General features: G+C 39.5%; 2 protein-coding genes across 3 annotated transcripts in view; one reads left to right on the forward strand and one right to left on the reverse strand.

Moving 5' to 3' along the window:
- Positions 1–26,441, reverse strand: part of COG5 (component of oligomeric golgi complex 5) — an 866,036-nt gene that overhangs the window by 678,229 nt on the left and 161,366 nt on the right. The window lies entirely within an intron of this gene.
- On the forward strand, positions 10,057–17,541 carry GPR22 (G protein-coupled receptor 22). The gene is made up of 2 exons (XM_063930466.1): positions 10,057–10,466; positions 15,964–17,541. The coding sequence occupies exon 2, from the start codon at positions 15,989–15,991 to the stop codon at positions 17,288–17,290; it is 1,302 nt and encodes a 433-aa protein (XP_063786536.1). The 5' UTR covers positions 10,057–10,466; positions 15,964–15,988; the 3' UTR covers positions 17,291–17,541.

A 26,441-nucleotide genomic window follows, 5' to 3' on the forward strand; every position in this document is an offset into this window, starting at 1 on the left:
GTCCGTGTCTTGCATCAGTTATCAGAACGGCAGTGTACACCAGTAGCGTCTGAATCCACTCAGCGTCTTGCGAGCGTATTTGTTGGATATGGAAGTGTGGTGAGTCTCCCTGTATCCCGCTCTATGGAGGAAGGATATACAGTACTAAAAAATCTCTCTACTTGTTAGTATGAATTGTTAATTTTAGTACATATTGCATATGAGACCTGTATATTACTGTTGTTTCTGCATGTGATGTTTGAAAAAAACCAGTTAAAGACAGAAATACAATTTTCCTGCTTACTTTTAAGTTGTTATGGTGGTTGTAATCTCATATGGCAATGTTTAATGCCTTAACATGTGACTGACTGCTAGTATGTGTGCTGATTTTTTTATGTTGTCAGTCCTGTTCTGAACCTCAATTCAGGTGCACGGTTGTGGTCAGATTGATCTCACTTTGTTACTGTGAGGGCACCGGGTCAAGTTTATTTTAATGGAGGAGTGCCGGACTCACTATGCTATATATATATATATATATACTTCCAACGGCGGCACTCCGGACGGGTAAATGACTTTCAAATAGACTGCATTTCTTGCAACGTTTCAGCTCCTTTATTGAGCTTTTTTCAAGCAGGTAACATACAAAACTGTGGTACATCTCAGTTAAATACCCTCCACCTGAGCACAAACATGACGTCAGTTCAGTGGTTCCGGCCTACAAATGTCTCAGAAACAGAACCTAAGTCCGCCCCAAACACCTGGGATAACTAAATCATTATCCCATACATATAACAAAATGTGAAACAAAATGAAAATACAAAATATAAATTAAAAACAACTACAATGGCATAGATTATATACGGTGTTATAGTATTATTCCAATCTTTATAATGTTAGATTACCCAGCTGACAATCAAAAACATATCTTGCCCTTAATTCATAACCAGTACCTAAGCTTAAATTAATCCCTCAGACGTTAATAGATGCCAATTACATAGTGTCATAACTACAGACCTTCAACGGCCTCACATAGAGCTAGCTAAAAGGACCTCAATAGCTAAATGAAACACTGTAACCCCAGAGATTCATTCAGTCCCCTTGGCGACATCGTATCCAACCTTATGATCCATTGTGACTCCAAGCGTAGCAGTTTCTTCGCCCTATCACCACCCCTTGATAAGGGGGGACATGATCAATTATTCTATAACGAAGTGTTGCTAAATTGTGTTTATGAGTAACAAAGTGGCGAGCCACCGGCTGCTCACTGTTACCCGCTGCCAAGGCCAGACGTATGGCCGAACGATGTTGATTCATGCGTTCCTTCAAAGTGCATTCTGTTTTACCAACGTACATCTTGGAACATGGGCAAGTAATAACGTAAATGATAAATCTACTTGTACAGGTCAGATGAAACCGAATGTCATATTTCACCCCCGAATAAGGGTGACAGAAAGAAGGACCTGTTTGTAAGTAGCTACAGTCGTACAGTTCGGGCATCTATAACAACCGTTCTTGGGTTTCCCCAGAAACGTGTTGCCCCTGGATACCTTTCCTAGCTTTGAAATGTCATTAAGAACTAGATAGTCCTTCAAATTTTTACCTCTTTGATAACAAGACATCAATGTTGAATGTTGTAAAGGTTTCAAATCCTTGTCTGAAGTAATAATTGGCCATAGGGATTTGGCTTTACCATTAATTGTGGAACTCATATGATTAAATTTATTAACACAGCAATGTTTGTTCTCAATCTGTCTCTTTTTTGATTTAAACGTAAGAATCTGATTAGGAGGAATCGCTAACACTTTCTCTTTAGCTGAATTCAGCACATCAACACTATAGCCTCGCTCAAGAAATTTACTGTACATACTATCTAGTTGATCAATACCTTGTTCACGGCTACTGGAAATCCTCAATGCCCTCAAAAACTGTGAATATGGTAATGCATGTTTTAGTGGAGCAGGATGTGCACTATGGGCAAATAGCAAATTATTCCTATCTGTCGGTTTCGTATAAAAAGATGGAACCAATCTATTGCCTTCTCTGGTCAAAGTAACATCCAAAAAATTAACCGAATGTTGGTCTACTGTAAAGGTAAATTGTACCGGATGATTACTTTTATTATGTTTTTCAATTAATTGTTTAAACGTTTCTACTTCTCCCCTCCAAATAATCAACAGATCATCTATATACCAATAGAATGCCAAAATGTTATCTGCAATATTTTTATCCGAGAAAAATACATCATGTTCAACTGCGAACATGTACGCATTTGCGTACGATGGGGCCACATTGGACCCCATCGCACAACCAGATTGCTGTATATAAAACTTTCCATCATGCATAAAGTAATTCCTCGTAAGTACCAACAATAATAATTCCAAAAATAATTCAATATTAGGGCCCTTATACAGCACATTATTAGTCAACAACTTCCGAGCAGTCTGCACACCCTCCATGTGCGGAATGCAAGTATAGAGGCTACATACATCTACCGAGCATAACGTACAATCAACAGGTAAGTCAGCATGATCTTTCAAAGACATCAACAATGAATGTGTATCTTTAAGGAATGTTGGTCTGGCCTGCACACAGGGCTGCATCAAAGCATCTAAATAAGTAGAAATGGGCTGGAAAAGCGAGCCTCTAGCCGCAATAATAGGACGTCCCGGCGGCCGCACGGGGTCCTTATGTATCTTTGGGATCATATACATCAATGGTCTAATGGGATGTATGAGACACGCCATTTGACATGATCTCTGGAGGGCACCCGGTAAAGTTACAAGTCTGTTCTCGTGGAGTGCCGGATTTTGGGATATGTATATATATATATATATATATATATATATATATATATATGTGATTTTCAGTCACAAATTGTGTAGTCATAAACAGAATATTACCATGTCTGTGAGCGGCAAAAGTGACGAGGAGAATTTATCAGGCACTCCTACATCCCTAACATGTTTATCTTGTAAAACAGGGTTAATTGGTATAGGCCAGTTGGTCACTTATGAGGGGTTGTGTGAGAACTGTTTTTCTTTTCAGCAAAGTAGAAAACAGGAATTGGTTCAACAACCAGCAGAGCCACCATGGAGTATGTTCGCACAGACTTTGTCTTCAATAGAAGACAGGTTAACTCCGGCAGCACCACCCCGGGGGTTAGGTTACACTATTAACCCATACATGCAGCTCCCTTCCTACGGCTTGGTTCCAGTAGCCTCTACAAGTAACCAAGGGACAGTTAAGACTAAGACAGATGCGTCTATGTGGCAGACTACACAAGATGATACAACAGATGATGATACAGTATATTCAAATACTCCGTTTGATGATCAGTCGCAGAGTTTTAGTTCAGAGGATGTAGCTGAACTTATTGATGCTATGAAGGCTGTTCTCTCTTTGGAGGAATCAGCCAAAACCGTGTCAAAATCTAAAGCACCTGTGTTTAAACGAACAAAGACAGTTAAAACTGAATTCCCAGCGTCAGATGAACTGATGGAAATGATGGAAGAATCTTGGGCGACGCCCAGTAAAAAGTATAAGATTCCGAAAAAATGGGATTCTTGTTATCCATTTCCAGCTGTGGATTGTTTGAAAAGAGAAGTTCCTCCGAAAGTAGATGCACATGTACTGCGACTTGTGCATAAATCTGCTTTACCACTGTCATCTACCTCACTAAATGATGTCACAGACAGAAGGGTAGATAGCTTCTTGAAAAATATATTTTCTCTCTCAGGAGCAGTGGTAAGACCTGTTATGGCTTCGGCCTGGATAGCAAAGGCAATGGGCGAATGGATAGAGGAACTAGAGAATGGCCTCTCTCCACCCAAAAGGGAGCAAGAGTATAATTTAAGCCGTTTAAGACAATCTGCCCAATACTTGGAAGAAGCAGCAATTGATATGGATACAGTTGCTTCTAAAGCTTCAGCCTTGACAGTAGTCGCTCGTAGAGCAGTTTGGCTACGTACCTGGAAAGCAGATGCTGAATCCAAGAAAGAATTGGAAGCATTGCCTTTCATTGGTAATATATTGTTTGGAAAACAATTGTCTGATATTCTAGAATCGGAAGCTGAATCAAAGAAGGTCAGATTTCCGGCTAGTTATAACCCTAAGACTAAGGGTTCAAAGTTTCGGCCATTTCGATGGCAAGGCAAAGCGAAAGCTAAAGAGGAGTCTAAGCAACCCCAGTCCAATAGATCGGCCAGGGGTAGGAAGCAATGGGCTAGTAGAAAGCCAGCTTCCAAGCCTGAACAGAAACCATCAGCCTGAAGAGACGGGCCTCCACCTGGAGGACTCCAGGGTTGGGGCCGACTCCTTCATTTTGCACACATATGGCAACAGTCGACAACAGATGCTTGGGTGCAGAAGGTGGTATCTCAGGGGTATGGGTTCCCATTCAGGAGGCAGCATCCTCAAAGATTTTTTTGCACCAGCCCGTCTCGTATAGAGTCGAAGGCCAATGCCCTGCAAGAAGCAGTCCAAAAATTACTGCAGTCAGGTGTGATTGTCCCAGTACCTCCATCACAAAAGGGACAGGGGTTTTACTCCAACCTATTTTTGATTCAGAAGCCAAATGGGTCATTTTGACCAATTCTCAATCTCAAAATGTTAAACAAATACATTTGGATTCCAAGGTTCCACATGGAGACATTACGCTCCATAATGTTGGCTATAGAACCGGGAGATTACATGGTATCTCTGGATGTACAGGATGCTTACCTACATGTGCCTATAGCACGGTCTCATCAGTGTTACCTCAGGTTTGACATCCTCCAGGAACATTTTCAGCTCCAGGTCTTGCCCTTCGGGCTAGCAACAGCACCCAGGGTGTTTACCAAAATTATGGTGGTTATGGCATCTCATCTCCGCAAGCAGGGGATAAGGATATTCCCATAACTCGATGACCTGTTAATCCTTGCACATTCGCAGGAGTTACTTTTGAGCCATCTTCAACAGACAGTAGTTTGTTTACAGAGACACGGGTGGCTCATAAACTGGGAAAAGTCGTCTCTGAATCCGTGACAGCGAATGGTTCATTTGGGGGCCATATTGGATTCAGATCTACAGAAAGTTTTCTTACCAGAGAAAAAGATAGTCAAGGTACAGGTCATGACTCAGGAAGTGTTGCACACTCAGACAATGTCAGTCCATGCAGCAATGCGACTGTTGGGTCTGATGGTATCAACCTTCGACATGGTGGAATATGCGCAATTCCACTCCAGACCATTACAGAGCCTTATTCTGACCAAATGGAACGGAAATCATCAGACGATAAAAAAGCAGATGATAAAGTTTCCAGTAAATGTAAAAAGGTCTCTAGCGTGGTGGCTACAGACAGACCATTTAAACAAGGGGAGACCCTTTTGGATAAAAGAATGGCAAGTCCTGACAACAGATGCCAGTCTTCAAGGCTGGGGAGCCGTACTCGGAAGCCTTTGGTTCCAGGGAAAATGGACCGTAAGGGAAAGTCGCCTGCCAATAAATCTGTTGGAAATAAGGGCCATTTATATGGCTCTAGTTCAGGCAAAGGACAGTCTGCAAGGAAGACCGGTCCAGATTCGCTCAGACAATGCAACAGCAGTAGCGTACCTCAATCATCAGGGAGGAACTCACAGCAAAAGATTGATGGAGGAAGTAACTCCCATTCTAAGATGGGCAGAGCTCCATCTTCCAGCATTGTCAGCAATATTTGTCCCAGGTGTACTGAACTGGGAAGCGGATTTTCTCAGTCGACACACCATTCAGGAAACCCAATGGGCATTACACCCAGAAGTGTTTCAGATGATAGTGAACAGATGGGGTCTACCGGAGACAGATCTCATGGCGTCTCGTCTAAACAACAAAGTTCCGAGGTACGGATCAAGAACAAAGGATCCCGGAGCGGTACTTGTAGACGCACTGTCAGTAGAATGGAAATTTCATCTGGCGTATCTGTTCCCTCCAATATCTCTGTTACCCAGAGTAGTGAGAAAGATAAAGCAAGAAAAGGGAGCCATAATTCTAATAGCTCCAGCTTGGCCAAGGCGGCATTGGTACACAGATCTACTGAGAATGTCCGTGGAAGCACAGATACTGCTCCCTCAACGTCCAGATCTGCTAATGCAGGGTCCTTGTTGTCACAGCCATCTGTATCGTCTGTCTTTGATGGCGTGGCTGTTGAAACCTCTATCTTAGAAGCTAGAGGATTTTCAAAACAAGTAATCCAAACTATACTTAGAGCAAGAAAGCCTTCTTCAGCTCGGGTTTATCATAGAATATGGCAAGCTTATATTCATTGGTGTACTGAAAAAAGTTTGAATCCAAGATCTTTTAAAGTATCCAGGATTTTGGATTTCCTTCAAGCAGGATTGGATAAGGGTTTGAAAGTAGCTTCCTTGAGAGTTCAAGTATCAGCGTTAACTGTATGGTTTCAGCGTAAGATTGCTGATTTACAGGATGTACGTACTTTCTTTAAGGGAGTTGTACACATTCAACCTCCATTTGTTCCTCCTGCAGCTCCCTGGGATTTGAATCTAGTTCTTAGATTCCTTCAGGGACCTCCGTTCGAACCACTTAAGAGAGCAGATCTTAAATGGTTGACGGCTAAAGTACTCTTTCTACTGGCAATGTCCTCAGCTAGAAGAGTATCAGATTTAGGAGCGCTGTCGTGTAAGTTTTTTTTCAGATAAAGCAGTTCTCAGAACTAGATCTGGTTATCTTCCGAAGGTGGTTTCAACGTTTCACCTTAATGAAGAGATTGTAGTCCCAGCTTTTCAGGTATCGGGACTTTCTGCGGGAGAAGCGTCGCTGGAAGTAGTCCGAGCATTAAGAATCTACATAGATCGTACTAGTGCCATCAGAAAAACAGATTCTCTCTTCATCCTCTACGGATTTCATAGAAGAGGATGGCCTGCTAGTAAACAGACACTGGCAAGATGGCTCCGAATGGTAATATCAGAAGCTTATTCTCATGCAGATCTCCCTACTCCGGCTAATGTCTCTGCTCACTCTACACGTAAGGTAGGTCCTTCATGGGCAGCACAACAGGGTGCTTCAGCAGAACAGATTTGTAAGGCAGCCACATGGTCTTCCATAAACACATTCATCATGACGCAGACGTCGGGCGGAAGGTCCTCCTGTGTAATAAGGAGCGTCCCCACCACTAAAACTGGCTTTGGGAATCCCAATGTTATCCTGTGGATAACCTGTGGACCCAGCCAGAGAAATAGACGTTATGGTAAGAACTTACCGTTGATAACGTAATTTCTCTTATGTCCACAGGTATCCACACCCTGACGCACCTGATTTGAGGTTCTTGACAATCACTAAACCTCTTCCCTCTTGTATGGAAGGGTGTGCATGTGTGTTCTTATCGCCTAAATAGGTTTCTACCTGATGGTCCTGCCTAATCGCTGTGGAAATAACTGATTTGACTGAGTCAGTGGGCGGGATTATATGGTGAAGCCCCGATGCATCCTAGGAGGCCAGAAAGCTCGTGACCGTTTGGTGCCATTTCCGCTGTCACTCCGGCATATCCCAATGTTATCCTGTGGATACCTGTGGACATAAGAGAAATTACGTTATCAACGGTAAGTTCTTACCATAACGTCTATTTTTGTCCACATTTTTTATGATGGAAAGCCACAAGCACTGGTTTTGACTATTATATTGACCATAAATAATTTTAATTGGTCCTGAACCACCAACCTACAGCACCCCTGCAAGTGCCCTGAGGCACCCAGTTTGGGAACCACTGGCCTAGACCGTGCTAGATATATGACAATTGGAAGCTGACTGGTTGTTATGTCACCTTCTCCACTTTACCTGTCTCAAAAGGTTTACCACATATCTCCACTACTGTGATGTTTCCATCTAAATCACTGAGCAGAGTACACACCCACATGGATGGTGTTTGCATCAGCAGCTGTAAAACGAAGAGTCCCATTAAGATTTGAGCACTGCACATACGCTGATATTGGAACCAGGCTTACAAATATGAAAAATGACACTGTCAAAGACAAAACAATACTGCCAATATTGCCCACTTCTGGCTGAGTTGCCCACTTTTATAGGCTCCGATGCTTGGGGGTACATGATATATGACCTTACTCAGTGCAATAGAACATTGTTTTTCAAATAGAAAGAAATCTAAACACTCTAGTTCTCTAACCCACATGTACACTCATTGGGGTACATTTAGTTACCAGCTTACATGCTAACTGGAAGAGGACACGGGCGAAACAAGAGTGAGTGAGTGAGTGAGTGACAGTCAGATTGGAGATTCTGCTATATGGGAGAGTGCAATAGGATAAGTAATATAGGTAGAAGCAGGATAAGTTCAATAAGTAAATAGATAGATTTACAGGTAGTGACTTGGACGCTTTGGCAGATAGCAACAGATTGCATAAATCAAGACGAGTGAAGATCAGATAAGATAAGAGTTTGGTAAAAACTTGGGTAGAAGAATGGTGTATACTGGCAACATTTATAAGGTGAAGACGACAGGACTGGCAGACTGCCCAGATTGGATAAATAAAGGAGAGGGTGGAATCATCATGGTAGCATTCTTGGGAGCCTGAACATATTGTGGTGGCAGTAACGAAGAGTATGGTGAATCTAGGGGTATGTGAGTTTATGTTGGTAAGGCTGTTGGCATATCTCCTCTCTGTGCCAACATAATGTTACATAAAGTTTAAAATCACAAGTGAGGTGAGCAACAAAAGTGCATTATGAAACACTCACGTGTTAAGGAAAGTACAGTAAATGCCAAACCTATAGTTTTACAAATGGAGTCAATTAAAGCTGGGTACACACGGTAAGATTTTGGCTATGTTATGATATCCTACACTATTTCCCTTGAAGTTCCCTACGCTCCTAAACAAACGAAATATTGCATACACATGGTAAGATATACTTTAGCATAAGATATTGCTTCTCACTTTATTGTTATGACACAAATTGGATACAATATCGTATGTTACATTCAGTTACATACAATATGTACCAGATAGTGTACTATTTAGCTAAACTTGACGACATAGAACATCGGATACGACCCGTCAGAGCACCCACCACACTATATCACATACAATATAGTGCGTACACACCGTACGATATAGTGCACTATATCACACTCTAGCCAGATAGTGTGAAGTGTGCGATATAGTGCAAAAATTGCACTGTGTGTACCCAGTTTAACAATTATCTAGCCCCTACTAACGTTCTAAAAATGTCATAAATCTAATTTTCTGTGATAAATGACAGATTTTACTTTTTATTATCTATTCATTACATTTTTTACATAAACCAACATGAAGATGCCATGTGTGAACAAGTAATTATACTCCAGCCTTCAGTAGCTTGCAGAACAAACTTCAGCACGAATTTTGGCATGCAACTTATAATGCCATTTCAGTTCATTGTATGTTTGAGGGAAATCTTTCTTGCACCTCGCTCTTAATGTACTGCCATAGGATCTCAAAGAGGTGTATAATGTATATTATATAAGCTTTACAGATCTTTGCAAAATGTATAATGGTGTATATTGACATTACTGAATTAACATAACAGAAATATTTACAATAATATATTCTATACATTATTCGCCAAAGACACAAATGGAAATACTGTGTTACTTGCAATTATATCAACATATTAAACATTATTTACAGTACATATACTATACACACTAACTCCTTCACAAGACACACTCTACACCAGCTGAAATAAGGTTCCATAGTTTATCAGCTTCAATCCATTTATGAAAGGTGACTTGCCTGTGAGCTGGGGCTCCTTATTCTATACAAAGAAAGTGTGCAAACTCCTCTCTTTATAAATCCTTTGAAATGCATTTTACATGAATAATTCTATAATTAAATCAAATACACTAGAATTCCCACAGACATTACATAATTCTATAAAAGTAACAGTTTACAACGGACATTGTTATTCCTTCTTTTACATAAGAATGACTTAAACTGGATTATATAAAACAGGTTCTTATAAGAATTTTAAAAATGCAATGCTATCCAAAAGCCCAGCAAATCTGGCCAATCAAAATTAGTGAATGCACTGCATCTCTCTGCAGTGAAGGGAAGCAACGAAGCAAGCTGTCATTCTGCAAGAACAGACCCAACAACCAGCACCGTTGCTCTTCTCAAAGAACAAAAAAAATAAAAAATCCAGAAAACCAGGACCACACTCATGTCTCCTGAGAGCTGCAGCCTTCAGTATGTTAAATTACTTTCATCATGTATTTTCAGATGCTTATTGATTTTGCAGTGGGAAGACTGAACGAGGGACCGCAGCAGCCTGGAAGCAGCAGTACATGCCCTGTATGTTAGCACTATGCTGAAACAATGGCTCAGCACACGAACATCCTTTCATTAAGGTCATTTTCTGGAGAGATATGTAGCACCTGGCTTCATGTGCACTCGGCTTACAAGTAAGCAAGATGAAGCAACCGAGACTGCAAACGATTCACAAAGGATCTCTCATCTTTGGCAGAGGTAAGAGATGTATCTACTTATCACATAGCATTAGCTCCCTCCTGTAATGTATTATGAGCCTTCATTCCTGACAGGTTTTGGGAAAGAAAATAAATTCTATTATACACAGTCTATTACAAAGGAGTAGCATTTTGCATCCACTTGCTTATTAATAGTTCTTAAGTACTGTTTTGTGTCTAGTGCTCACATTAGAGTATAATTACATTTAAATACCTTCAATAAAAATAATTAGTCACTGAATACACAATAAGTAACTGATGCAAAGCTGTACTACCTTTATCTTAACACTGGTCTGTGTGATACGGTTTTGTTTCTGCAGCACCGACTGTAATTTGCATTACCCTGCATTTATTTATTTTTTATTTACATAGCTATGACAAAAGTGAAAGACTTGAAAGAACTGAATTTGCATTGCATCCAGGGAGTTATACAAAAAGCAAATTAACACATATGCGTCATTTAAAGGGTACGTTCAAGTAGAATTAATTTCAGACAGAATCCTAATCGTGACATTATTTCAGAGGACGTGCACTTCACTATGTCTGCTCATCTGCTGTAAACTACTAGCTAGCAGACTGTGTACACAGTCTCGGACCATGATCACCAGTCAATGCCAGGAAAAGTACAGGAGAGACATGGACAAAAAAGGTAAATAGGTACCAAAAATGATCCAAAGAAATGTTGTAAAAAGGTATGTGAGGTACACAGGCTATAACTATAAAAAGCTCCAATACACACACATATATTTTATATATTTATAAGTAATATATATATATATATATATATATATATATATACACACACACACACACATACACCCTATTTTACAAATATTGTATACACAATATATTATATAGATGCATGAAAACCCAGTGCAATAATCTTAAATATATGAAATTATGATTAGACACACAGCTAATGTACCAGAGTTGGTAACCAGCAATTGATTACAACATTTTAAAATGCCCCAGTACTAGTACACATCAATATTGCCACTTACAGAGTGAGAGATAAACGGCATACTGGTCTGCAAGGACTTTACTTTAACGTCTTTAAAGACACAAAATATTATCAGACAATAATGAAGAGGACTTGCATACATGTAACACAGACTAGATTCCTGGGAGAACTGTCATGATCCAGACTCATTATTTGCAGGTGTGTCTGCATGAGATCAAAATGATGAGCAGCACTTCATATACTATAAATATATTACAACTTGGTGGTAGATGCTGAAAGCAGGAGACAGTCCAAAAGCTAGATAGACAGTAGGCTTAATGTATCCTGCAAACGGATGATTGTGGCTATACAATAACACTCTGCTGCAAATAAACTGGAAACTATTATTAAATGGCTACATATCGCCTCCATATTATGGTTAGTTGAGCACCTACAAATTAATTGCTCGCATTTGAACAAAGGTTATTTTTCCAACCAATGTAGGACAGATTAGAACTAATCACTTATATAAAAGCACAAATAAAGGTTTTGCATCATATGGACTTATTGGATGTTCCTTATGGTGTGTATTATAAAGGGACAATGAGACTGATAATGCTTTTCAAAAAGTTTCATTAATACAAGTGTCTGACTAAAAGAGAATGGTGAGCAACAGTATTGATTACAGACATCTTATTAGTCAATTAATATTCATTTATTGAGCTATAGTATTGAGCTCCACATACAGTAGCTCTCCCCCCCCCCCCCCCCACACTGAAAAACTATTATATTGAACATCTTAACAGCTATCGTAGTGTGAGAATGACATCATGTTTCAATCTCTGAAATTATGCCTCAGTAAACTAAAGGTTCCTTATGGCAGAAGGAGGCAGGTAGGTGTTTAACAGCATGCTGCCAAGCTCTGCCATACATCTTTACTGCTCAGTAGCACAGGGGGCTGGTAGATGTCTCTGTGTAACACACTTCACATTTCTAAGTTAAAAGATTCAAAAATGAATTCAGTTAATTAACTCTGCTTCTCTCAACATGCTCTCTCGTCACAGGAAATGTAACGCCTGTGACACAGGACTGATGCTTTATCTTTGGCCAGCATGGGATCTGGCAGGACTCAAATTTTCCATTTTCTGCAAACACTCTCAGTTACATACATATACAGTAAAAACAAGGTGTTGGGGGTTTTCTTCAGCTGAATACAAATGACAAAACAGAACATATTCAGGTTTTCTTTTTTACTTAATAAAAGTTAATTCTGCTTGGCAATTTGCAGTTAATCTGAAGTAGTAAGGAGAAAAAAAATGTCTAATATTATATATGTTGGGCAGGGCAGAGTTCAATTGTTTATATGTAACAGGGTCTCACTGTAAAACTCTTCAAATCTCCTCTGGACCCACATAATTTCACTTCACTACAATTACAGCAGACAAGACACTAGAACACCTTGACATATGCACAACAGACAACCATAACTCAAGCCCTAGTATACTTGTCTCTCTTCAGCTATCCTTACTCTACTACATTACTAGCTAATGGGTGGGCGACTTGAAGATGTTAAGGCCAAGGGGGTATGCAATTCGGTCCATTTTTTTGCCTAGGCGAAAAATTCAGCAGGAGCAAAAAACATGTGGATTGGCAAATCCACATGTTTTTTATCCTGCGCTGGTCAGTTTTCGCAGACTTCGAGGCACTTATCGTCAATGCCTTTTCACAAAAAAAAAAAAAACGGTGAAAAGGCATTGGTAAAAATGCCTTAAAAACAGACTGTAATCAAATAGGCAGGGGTGCAAAATCAATAGCTCTGAGATTACCATAGCACACTTCATACCCCCCCTAAAACAGTAAAGCTGGTTACACACCTACACAATCCATGGCGCGATCAAACAATAGTGGGTGAAAAGGCCGATGGTTTTATAGGTGTGTATGCAGGTCCGTTGCAGGAGTGTTAGCCGATAAACGGCTTATAACTCTCCTGTAACGGCCGGGATCATAGGTCACATCTTACGTGATGTTTAATATTTGTTGAACTGACCTCCCGATCACATAGATTCCCATACACACTGAGCTTTTTCTAGCACAAGAGGATGCGTGGAGGGGATGCAGTTAAAATACTAAAATACTGGCTGTCGGGATCCTGACGTTCAAGAGACCGACGCCGGAACCCCACACCCGATGAAATACCGCCGGACGGAATCCTGACCTCCGCAGGGAGTGGGAATATAACCTGTGGCAAGCAAAGCAAGTCAGTGGGCCAGAAGCATGGCGAGCACAAAGAGCCCGCGAGGGAACCTGATGCCACGATGCCGGGATTCTGACATTTAATACATATTAAGCAGATCCTTGTTTGGTCGATTACCATACCACATCACCCATATATGGCTATGTCACATAAAAAATAAATTCTTGTTAAGACTGCTGATTGCGTCATGGGAAGTGACTGCAATATGTGGTAAACCAATTTACAAATATGCAAAAACTATAGCAATTGGTCAGTTTTGCATATGTGGAATATTTATTGAAATATCACACAGAGTAGTCAAATATTAAAGATTCCATATATCAAATTTTCCTAATTTTATCCCAAAAAGCAGCGGTAAGAATATGACTGCAATGTCTCTACGCCTGAGGTAATCAGCAATCAATTGGGGCAAATCTGTATTTTGCAGATGATAGTGTAAAAATAATGTGGTTCACCAATCGCAGTTTCCAACCAAAAACTCATCGCAATCGGTAAATCACGTCATCCAAGATGTTGGATTTTACCGACCAATCGGGTTTGTAGATTGCTAGTCTATGGTAACAATCATCCAATTTGCAGAGCGTTAGTAACATTTTACTATTAAAATAGGTACTTTCATGATTTGCAGATCTATTCTTTGGATGAAAACAATATGTGAATCATTGTAAAATATCGGCAATGTATAGGCGCACATCAGTGATTTAGTGAATCGTTACATTGGGGGGGGGGGGGGGGGGGAGCAGAATCTGTGAATTTGTTATTTTTGCGGGGTTTTTTTTGTCATTGCTGATGTAGGATTCCCTTACGTTTATAGGTTATATGGTACATTTTGTCATATACAAACAGGCACTTTGGAAAGAAAAATGTAACAACATTGCAGATAAATATTTAGCAACATTAAACTTGGCAGAACTTTCAGCTAGTTACTATAGCAACTACAGCACAGACTAAAGCAAATTTGCATACATTAAGGGACTTGCAAAGGCTTAGAATCAGTGGGAGCTAAATAAAGAGCACTATATATATATATATACACACACACACACATACATACATACATACATACATAGCCACACACACACACACACACACACACACACACACACACACACACTCTGTAAGCCCGTGAAGCCAAGGGATATCGTTAACCGGATAATATATACAATACGTTGCATACTTTCATGGTGAATAAAACTGAATGTGAAGTGCTCTTGTCTGACAGATACATGTTTAAGAAAATGGAAGTAAAAGAACAGATTACATCATACCAGTGACTTTGTTGTCACATATCAAAGAATCCAACATTCTTGTAAAAAGCTGTTAGCACTCATTAGGCTGTTCGCTCTGACAGAGATGAAAAACAAGACAGCGGATCTAAAAAGCAGAGTGATAAGGCATTAAAATGAAAATCATAAAAAAATGGAATCAAATGGTCAGTCTGTGAATTGTTTGATATAGCTGTGGTAGAACAGTTATACTGTATTACCAGTCATAACCCAAAAAGTCATATCACCCTTCTAATAAATGACTTGCAGCTGAGCTCCATTTCATTCTACACTACAGGGGAGAAATTAAAAAATGTCAAGCAATTGCAGTTTTCATACCGTAGAACAGGCATTCCCAACCACGGTCCTCAAGGCACACTAACAGTGCAGGTTTTAGTGATATCCAGGCTTCAGCACAGGTGACTTAATTAGTAGCTCAGTTATTTTGATTTAACCATCTGTGCTGCAGCCTGGATATCACTAAAACCTGCACTGTTGGTGTGCCTTGAGGACCGTGGTTGGGAATGCCTGCCGTAGAAATCAAGTCAGATGGTGATACATGGTTGAAGAAAAAAAATGGGATGTTAACAGGGGTGCAAGAAACACTAAGAAATCAGGTAAACTGCATGGGACCTTATTTTAAATTGTCCACAAAGTTCCAAAAACTAGAAAGAAAATAATGATAAAGTAAACGGTTGCTCTTATGAATTAATCTCTTACACAGAGATCTGATGACCAAGTGTCTCTTTACACATTCACTACAAAGCGCTGGTAATCAGTTTAATGTGAAGAAAAGAAACAGGTGTGTAAATGTCAATTAGAACATTTTATATATGGGATTGCAAATTATAGAAAATATTTATCTTGTAAACACTAAATTCCAAACATTCCAATATTTTTCTTTGGCCTATTAATGAAATAAAAAATACAAAATTATCCTGTTCTGTTCCTACAAATGTAAAAACAAGACAATGGCATGATATAATCTGTCTTTATGATACTTTAAGTGAATAAAAAAATTTTGTGTGTCTTTTCACAGTACTCATGTCACCTAATTCAAAAGGATGTGCTTCACTTCCATGCTGGGAACCAACATGCAGTCTGAGGCCAATATAACAGTTCGCGATGAGATTAATGACGTCCGTGCCAACATGTACAGACCGCTGTCATACCCGCTTAGCTTCCAGATCTCTCTCATTTGCTTCCTTATGCTGGAAATTGTTCTGGGCCTTGGAAGCAACCTCACTGTTCTGGTTTTATACAGCATGAAATCCAACCTTATCAACTCAGTCAGCAACATTGTTACTATGAATCTCCATGTGCTAGATGTAATAATATGTGTAGGATGTATTCCACTGACTATTGTAATCCTACTGCTGCCCCTGGAGAACAACAGTGCATTGATCTGCTGCTTCCATGAAGCTTGTGTGTCTTTTGCAAGTGTTTCTACAGCTGTCAATGTATTTGCTATTACTCTGGATCGTTACGACATCTCTGTAAAACCTGCTAATCGAATTCTAACCATGGGCCGTGCAGTTATATTGATGACATCAACATGGGTAGTTTCCTTTCTTTCATTTTTGATTCCTTTTATTGAAGTTAGCTTTTTCAGCGTTCAAAGTGAGAATACTTGGGAAAACAAAACACTTTTGTGTGTTAGCACAAATGAATATTATACAGAACTTGGGATGTATTATCACCTATTAGTGCAGATTCCCATTTTCTTTTTCACAATAGTTGTGATGTTAATCACATACAGCAAAATACTTCAAGCGCTCAACATTCGCATAGGCACAAGGTTTACAACCGGACAAAAGAAGAAGGTACGGAAGAAAAAACCAATTTCTCTGGCTACGCAACACGAGACAACGGATGTCTCACAAAGCAGTGGAGGCAGAAATGTGGTGTTCGGAGTAAGGACTTCTGTATCTGTGATTATTGCCCTGCGTCGAGCGGTGAAAAGGCACAGAGAGAGGCGTGAAAGGCAAAAAAGAGTCTTCAGAATGTCATTATTAATTATTTCAACCTTCCTATTTTGTTGGACGCCTATTTCTTTATTGAATACAACAATTTTATGTCTTGGCCCAAGTGACCTTTTGGTAAAACTCAGATTGTGCTTTTTAGTCATGGCCTATGGAACTACCATCTTCCACCCTCTGCTGTACGCATTCACAAGGCAGAAATTCCAAAAGGTTTTAAAAAGCAAAATGAAAAAAAGGGTTGTTTCAATTGTGGAAGCTGATCCTATGCCAAATAATGCAGTAATACATAATTCATGGATAGAACCCAAGAGAAGTAAACAATTAACAATTGATGACAATGAAGCTAGACAGAAATGTTTAGCACCTCAGGCTGTCACTGACTAGTTTAAAGTTCCTGTTTTCTTATCCAAGCAAAGACAGGTATGAATCTAAAATTCATACCATGTGCAAATGAATGATTTTTAAATTATTTTTACATTGATAATGACATTTAGTTTCAATGCGTTGTACACGATCTTTAAGTCATTGGGCATGGCAGTCTGTTCATGTACTGTATATATACTGCCAATTTTTTTGTTCACAGACATTTGTGTTTTGTTTTTAAAAATAAAATAAAATTATAAAGCAAATATATCTTTTAAACAGTAAACACATTTAAAGTTTTTTAATTTATTATAAATTGTAATATACACTTTTAGCTATTATTGAACTGTCTATATATTAAATGTATTAATGATTAATATAATAAGGAAACATTCACACAAAAATAGCTTTATAGTTCTAAGACATAAACACAATATAGTACAATTTATAATTTTTTATATAAATTGCCAAAATACTTTCTTTCGTAGCAAATATAAATGTATAGTTCATATCTACTGATTTACTGTACAGCCGCTCAGCAATCTTTGTTTTTCATAACTGAAGCTATATAAAACAGAATAGGCTAAATGTAAAAGCCTGAGAGAAACAGGAAGTGCAAGATTTCGTGCGAGAGTGGCTGAATTTTTAAAGCAGCAATCATTTATACAGCATAACCAGGTTGGTTTTGCCGCTTTAAAACTCTGTCCAGACTCGCACAAAATCCTGCATTTCCTGCTTCTCGCAGGCTACTACATTTAGCCCAATGTCTCAAAGTATGCTGTATTTTGTGCTCTGTATACTAAACAGAACAAAGCACTTCCATTTTCATCAGGTTAAGGAAAATCTGCTATAGAATACATTAATGCTAAATGTGAGGTTCATATTTTAAATTGAAGTTGGTGAGAATAGGTATATGCGGGATGGACTTTAAATTTACAGCAGAATTTACAGAGCAAAATCTGAATTATATCTCTCATAGGCAAAGCTGTTCTGACAAACAAGGCAAGCAGAGAATGTACAACATATTTTCACATTTGTGGGGGGTTTTAATTCCAATTTTGAATTGCATAATTTTCAGTTATTACAGCAATTTACCTTATATGATTGTAGCCAGAAATGCTTTAAAAAATGGGGCAAAAGAGGAAAATGACACTTGCCTATTAGCAATGCTTTCTCGTCCCAAAGGCACTGAGCAAAAAAGGAAATAAATATGCAAGTTCCCCATAATATGTTTGCTTATGTAGATACACTCTGTCAGCACAGGATAGTAGCTGACTTTCTCTGCTGGCATAGAAAAAAAATGGTACCAGTACATACGACCAAGCGCGTAACAATAAAGAACTGTTGAAATCCCGGGCTTACTAAGATCAGTGGTCCATTCCCCCAGGTTTTGAATGTAATCCCAGAGGAAGAAAGAAAAGGTGCATATGGTGAAGCACATTTATATATAGTGTCAGAATATTCACATAATTAGAAACATTTATTCAAATTATATCACAACAGGTTAAGAAAATGACAGCCTCCAATTAAGACATGAGGTGGACTGTCAATAGCAGAGGAAATGGTCACGTAAAATCACAGATAAGAAAGATAGCATCATATGGATCTAACACAAAAGGCAATGTGTAGCCACAAATGATCTGTCCATACAGGGAGTCCAATAGGGGTAATTACCGGAGGAAGGTGAGAACTGTCTCACGACAGTTCTTAAGAGCGTTTAGGCAGAAATGTTCCACGGCAACCTCAGCGCCTTCTCCTCCTCTCGTCCGGTATGCAGCCCAGGTTCTCCCCGCAGTCTGTATCTCGATCCATCATTGTATTACATTAAATAATCGGGCAGTGAATGATCCACAGTAATTAAAATTGTATTTCTCCAACATAAGCTAAACAAAGGAAAAAAACTGAAATTCAGAATGCATGAGTCAAAAACCTGCAGCTGAAATGGTGAGGCAGCACACGAGCTGTGTGTGATGTTACTAAATAATATCAGCTGTGTGCAAATATTCACTAATATTTGGCAGCTGCTGCACAATTAGTGAATATTTGCACACAGCTGATATTATTTAGTAACATCACACACAGCTCGTGTGCTGCCTCACCATTTCAGCTGCAGGTTTTTGACTCTTATGCATTCTGAATTTCAGTTTTTTTCCTTTGTTTAGCTTATGTTGGAGAAATACAATTTTAATTACTGTGGATCCTTCACTGCTCGATTATTTAATGTAATGCAATGATGGATCGAGATACAGACTGCGGGGAGAACCTGGGCTGCATACCGGACGAGAGGAAGAGAAGGCTCTGCGGTTGCCGTGGAACATTTCTACCTAAACGCTCTTAAGAACTGTCGTGAGACAGTTCTCACCTTCCTCCGGTAATTACCCCTATTGGACTCCCTGTATGGACAGATCATTTGTGGCTACACATTGCCTTTTGTGTTAGATCCATATGATGCTATCTTTCTTATCTGTGATTTTACGTGACCATTTCCTCTGCTATTGACAGTCCACCTCATGTCTTAATTGGAGTGTGTCATTTTCTTAACCTGTTGTGATTTTAATTTGAATAAATGTTTCTAATTATGTGAATATTCTGACACTATATATAAATGTGCTTCACCATATGCACCTTTTCTTTCTTCCTCTGGGATTACATTCAAAACCTGGGGGAATGGACCACTGAGCTTAGTAAGCTCCGGATTTCAACAGTTCTTTATTGTTACGCGCTTGGTCGTATGTACTGGTACCATTTTTTTCTTTGCATTTATCCTATCTAATAGGGTGGAGGTTTTCTTCAGGAAGTTGCCTCTGAGTCACCATTATATTATACTAAGCTGCTATATTAGTGCGTACCAAAGGATCTACATTGCAATTTTTTTCTCTGCTGGCATGTCTCAGCAATATTCTAAGTACAGTAGGTCAATTCCGATTCAGGGACAGGACTGTCAGTGTACATATCGGCTGGAATAACTAATCTACTTACACTCTGAGTTTTATACTTACAGAGTGCGCTCTATATTAGTTATTGATTGTTCTGTGGCGGTAAAGTGTATCCAGCACTGGTAGTGGCCACTGGCAAGCCTGATCGCAACAACCAACTCACATACTGTATTAAATTAAGGGGTCCCTCTTCCCAATGAGAAGACTATGGAACAGCTTATATAACATGGTATATTAGTATGCATTACCCTCCATGATGGAATATATGCATATATGGTATTATTGTACACACTTATATATGTCTTAAGGATATCTTCCTGTCTGCATGGCTAAAATCCTATTTATTTCAGTAAGTCTATCACTTACACACTGATATTGGGTCACCTGCCTGTTAACAGCTGCAATAGAAAACATTGCGTGGCTAACTTCAGGCTGGTAAGGAAGTGATTCTGGAAGATTGGAGAAGGTAATCATCATAATCATAATATAATTACACAGTCTAATGCATAGTAATAGCACTAATATTCTATATACTGGATACAAGTCTTCATTTTTATTTTGTTTGCATGGACAACTACACAGTACCAATTTTCTTGTCCTACTGTATATGCTATGTATAGTAGTCATTACTGTACTGTATATAGACAACTACACACAGGACTGGAGGGCTGCATGGGCCTAGGGCTGATAATATTCAAAGGCCTATAGTGAGAAATGGGGGAGGTGTGATGAGTGCTATGTGGGTGTGTCCAGATCTCTGTGGGCGTGTACACCCCTACACTATCAGCTCCAATGTCTCCCTAAATTTGTAAAAATATAAAAAAATTGCATTATCTCGTGAGAAAAATAGAAATGCAATTTTAATAGTTATGATTTATGGCCGAGCATGTGGCCAGCTGGTGCCTAGTGATCATCATGCTGCCATGATGATGGGCCTATTTTTATGTGGAGGCCTTGAGCTGTAGTTCCATCTGCCCCATTGTTAATCTGGCCCTGATTGCACAGTAGTATAGTACCTCCCTCATATGTGTGTAAGTTAAAAAAAGAAAAAAAAGTAGAGCTTATTCATTCAAATGAAGCGAACATTGAAGTAAGGGTAGAATTCTTTGGTAATGTTGTAGCTATTTGTCACAATGACAAACATGTCCCTGGATGCAGCAAGAGGAAATTTAAATATCTACTTTTATTATTTAGATTTATAGTTTAATCATAATATAGGACATCGTAAAAAAAACCCCAAACAAGATTAAATATATTCTATCAGCAAATTTGCTGTTTGTATGTCACCCTAATCTAATAAACAACAGATTTGGGATTTTCTATGATTGAACATAGAATCTTCATTATGTTTATTGAAGTCATGAAGTAAAGGAGACTTTAATGTGACAAGAAGCGTTCTCACCACCCTTGTTAAGCTTTGCAGCTAGAAAAAAAAATATGTACGTTTAGGTACATTTTTGCAATGGTAAAATCTAGGTCTTTAGATATTGTGCTTACAAGGAATATTATCAAGTGCTTGTGTTGACTGATATACTGTACATAGGGGAAACTACCCAGCATGCATAGCTGAGATGTGTTGTATACTAACATCAGGACATTGTAGTATATCCCTGTGAATAGGAACTACGATTACTGAAGTGAGAGCATTTTACATAAAGTATCTTCATAGTTAATATCCTAACGTACTGAAGACGGAACAAGCTAAGTCCAAATGAAACGAACTTGTTTGTTTTTTTATTTATTTGTTCATCTATTTTTTGAAGCAGTATATTTTATGTAAATGTTACAATTGCAAACATATTGGTTATTGTATAGACTGTAAGTGCTTTACTGTTGTTATTCTCTAGTCCCACACCGTTACCATTGGACTGCTTCGCTGGTTAGTTACTAATCATTGTTTCCTATTGTTCCTCATGATCACATAAATTGTGTAGATCAAACTTTTTCTGGTCCATTCATACAAAAAAGATCACGTAATCACCACTATGGAGGGAATTCAATTAGGAGAGCGCAGCTTTGTCAGGCGGCGGGGGCGATGTGTAGGACCTCAAACCAGACGCCGGTTCGTGAACCAATCAGAGCTCGCAGACCGGCAGCGACGGCTCCTGATTGGCTCACGAACCGGTGGCTGGTTTGAGATCATGCCCACTGCTGCAACCGGACATAGCTGCGCTCTCCTCCCTGCCCTGACAGATGAGACTGGCCACCACCGGACGGACTGAGGGGCGGCGTGTCTCACTGATGCACAGCAGCGGGTGGGCCGGAACAAACGGCTTTGCGGGCCTTATACGGCCCGTGGGCCGGAAGTTCCCCACCCCTGTTTTAGGGTATGTACCGAACATGGGCGCCATCTTGAAATTGGCTATCTTGAATCTAAGTCAGTTTTCCCATTTTCTGCACAGTTTTTGAACCAAAAGGGTGTACTGCGACTTTTGAATCACTGTATTTTACTTTTGCTTTAGTTCCTCATTATAACTTAAAGTTAGATGCAACCATTCACTAATAAGATTGCATCCGAGGCAAAACACATGAACATTCAATAGCAGTACATGGCATAGAACAGAGTAAATGCCAAAAATAACAGGCAAAGGCAAAACTAAAACATATGGTAACACAAGTTTGAATAAAAAGTCATACACCTTAGGAGGTACCCCAGTTAAGAGTATCTTATTGGTAAATCTACCCCTTCACTATCGGAGGTGAATTTGTGCCATTTAAACCATTTCATAAGTAGCAAGGAGACAGAAGTGGAATAAAGGTCATTGAGAGCTTCCATTATGAGAACAAACTGAAAGGGTGTTTGGAAACACCCTCAACAAAATGAAAGGTTGTTGAGGGTGTTTTCAAAGTTGAGTTTCCAAATATAGGATACACTGTATTACGTTTATGTACATGATGTAAGGCTTTGGGGATACAGTAGAGAATAGTGAGAAAGAGGAACATTACATTTGGAATTGCCCAGCCATGAGACCTTGGAAACTAGAGAAGCCAATCCCGGTATCCCGCGATTGAAAAACTCAAAAGTATTCTAGATGAGACTGTACCAATTACTTATACAGTGGCATTATTACTTCTTTATTTCTGCTGATGATTCCTCTTCCTATGCAACCAAGCATCTGAGCTACCTTCCTAATTACTTTATTAAATTGCCTACCTGCCTATAAGTCACCTGATATAGTGACTGCTGGATCCCTTTTCTCCACAGTAGTTTCCAGTATAGTGCCATTAATATTAGATTTAGCCTTTGGATCTTTGAGAACCGAATGCATGATTTTGCATTTTTTGGCATTAAAACTGTAATTGCCAGTCTTTTTGCAACTCTTCTAGTCTACCTAGATCCTCAATCATTTGTTTTACCCTCCCTGGTGTGTCATCGGCAAAAAGGCATCCTCTCTCTTCATTTGCAAAGTCACCAATAAAGATATTAAAAAGCACTGGTCCAAGTACAGATCCGTGGGGTAACATTTCCCTCCTGTGAATGCACTGCATGTACTACAACTCTCTTGTTTTCTATCCTGCAACCAAGGTCTTATCCATTCAACCATCTTGGTATTTACTCACATGCTTTTAAATTTATTTAACAGTCTGCGATGTGAAACAGTTTTGAAAGCTTTACTAAAGTATAGATAAGTTATAGCTATGGCTCCACCTTTATCTATTACTTTAGTTACCCAATCCAAAAAGTCAATAAGGTTTGTATGACATGATCTCCCCCCCCCCCCCCCCAGTGAATCTATACTGTTTGGGATCCTGTAACTTGCTGCATTTGTTATAATCTACAACATTTTCTTGTAAGAGTGTTTCCATCAATTTCCCTACTATTGATGTAAGGCTGACTGGTCGGTAGTTGCTTGCCTCTTCCTTGATTTTGTGCAGTGGTACTACGTTGGCTCTATTCCAGTCCCCTGGAATTACTCCTGTAGCTAGTGACTGGTTGAATAATTGGAATACATATGGGAGACCGGCAGACAGGATGCCGGTTGTCACTATACCAACAGCGGCATCCCGTCAGCTGGAATCCCAGCTGTGAGGCCGCAAGTCCCCTTGCAGTCTCGCAGTGCTTCAGGCCTGGTAGCGAGCTTTGGACCCACCATAGTGGGAATATGTGGCTGCGTTCGGGATTGCGACCGCCGGTATTTCACCGGCTCACGGGATTCTGGCACTGGTATCCTGTACGCCTGGATCCCCACAGCCAGTATATTAACTGCATCCCATATAATTCTATAAATGGTGCTATCAGCACACCTTTAAGCTTTTTTAGTGTCCTTGGATGTATCCCATCTGCCCTTATTGATTTATCTACTTTCCGTTTTGAGAGTTCTGATAGGACCTTCTCCTCGGCAAAAGTACTTGTTTCTACTTAATTTTTCTGAATATGCCTACAACGTAACTGTGGCCCTCTCTTTCAGTAGTGAATACTGAGCAAAAATAATTATTAAGATGATCTATTTCATTGTCTCCCTCGAAAAGACTCCCACTCTCTGTTTTTCGTCTTATTATTCAGCTTTTGTTTTTCTCCTTTCACTTACTGTATATACCTAAAAATAGTTTTGCCCCCATTATCTATTGACTGGGCCATTTTCTCTTCAGCTTGTGCCTTTGCACATCTGATTACCTTCTTAGGGCCTTATTCAGGTTTGTCAGCAAACCAAAAAAAGTTAGCAATCGGGCAAAACGATGAAGCACTGAAGGTGGGACAGATGTAACATGTGCAGAGAGATTTCGATTTGGCTGGGATGTGTTCAATCACCAGCCAAAAGAGCATAGAACAAGCATAGTTCTGAAAACATCACGCAGCCATAGCCAGGAACTGAAGTGCCTGCAATCACCACCTGGCCAAAGCCAGGAACAAGCACAGTGCCAGCAATCAACACCCACCCAGAGTCAAGAACTAGCACAGTGCCTGCAATTAATAACCGGCCAGAGCCAAGAATTAGCACAGTGCCTGCAATTATCACCTGGCCAGTCAGCAACTAGCACAGTGACAGCAATCAGCACCCACCCAGAGTCAGCACAGTGCCTGCAATTACCACCTGGCCAGAGTCAGGAGCTTGTACAGTGCCTGTACTCATCATGCACCCAGAGCCAGAACTAGCATAATGTAAGTAACTACAAAACTGCTCAGAAACAATAAGTAGTTCTCTGCCTAAGGTTATCATGGGATAGACATATATGAATATCCTTACAAAGAATTAAGGTTCAAAAAGGGTTGAGATTGCCTAAAGGATAAAAAAGGGGCAGACTAGAAGGGCCAAGTGGTTCTTATCTGCCGTCAAATTCTATGTTTCTATCATCTGCCTGAAGCCAGGAACTAACAGTGTCTGTGTTTCCTTGTTCATTCTAAAAATGTAATTTACTTTTCCTTTGTAGCCTATTTGCATTTTAAGATGTCTGCTAGTGTAATATTTTATTCTACTTTTTCAATTTTATAATGTTCGGCCAGTGTGTAGTACACATTTGTATAATCCTTTGTCTTGTATAACTGCCATCCTGCTTATTCATTTTAATTAATTTGAGCATTGCCGATTCAGAAATGTGATTCACTCAGAATTCAACACTTGGAGTTGCTGCTTTCTCTCACAAAGTTAAGGATTTCAGAGTTTCCTCCCTTAGTCTAATTAAAATGTATTTTCACAGGGGGGGGGGGGGGGGGGGTGAGATTATTGATTCAAAGTATAATTTTCCTCTGCTGTGCAGAATTGATAACACAATTTCACCCTTTTCTGGCAAACTGCTTCCCAATCTTTGGAAACAGTGATTGAGGTGAGGCAATAGAGTTCTAATTAACCTTCGTTTTGCATCTTATTGAAATTATATTGTTAAAAGATGTAATGATCCTAAACTGTTTTGGCACCATATCTACCAATGTTGACCAGTCCAGTTTTGTTGCGTGGTGTGTGTACTTGTTGGGGGCTTTCACACATTTTTAGAGAGTCAGGGTCATAAGGCTGATGACCTCACATGGGACTCGCTAGGCTATTTGAAGTCAGAAACAATAATATGTACAACTGTGTCCAAACCTATGAAAATGTGAGAAGCATGGCTGAAATACACTCCTGAATGTAAGCAAGAGAGAAGGGATGTGACTAAGCAACTATAAGGGTGTCTTCATGAGCCTTGTAAGCAGCAGGACTAGAGAATAATCCTCAGTGCTTCCTGAAATAAATGTAAAACTTCTTGCTCTAAAGGGACAGCTCAATAAGACTCTGCCTACCAAAACGGCAAAGACTTTCTAG

The sequence above is a fragment of the Pseudophryne corroboree genome, chromosome 6, assembly GCF_028390025.1.
Source record: "Pseudophryne corroboree isolate aPseCor3 chromosome 6, aPseCor3.hap2, whole genome shotgun sequence".
NCBI classification, from domain to species: Eukaryota; Metazoa; Chordata; class Amphibia; order Anura; family Myobatrachidae; genus Pseudophryne; species Pseudophryne corroboree.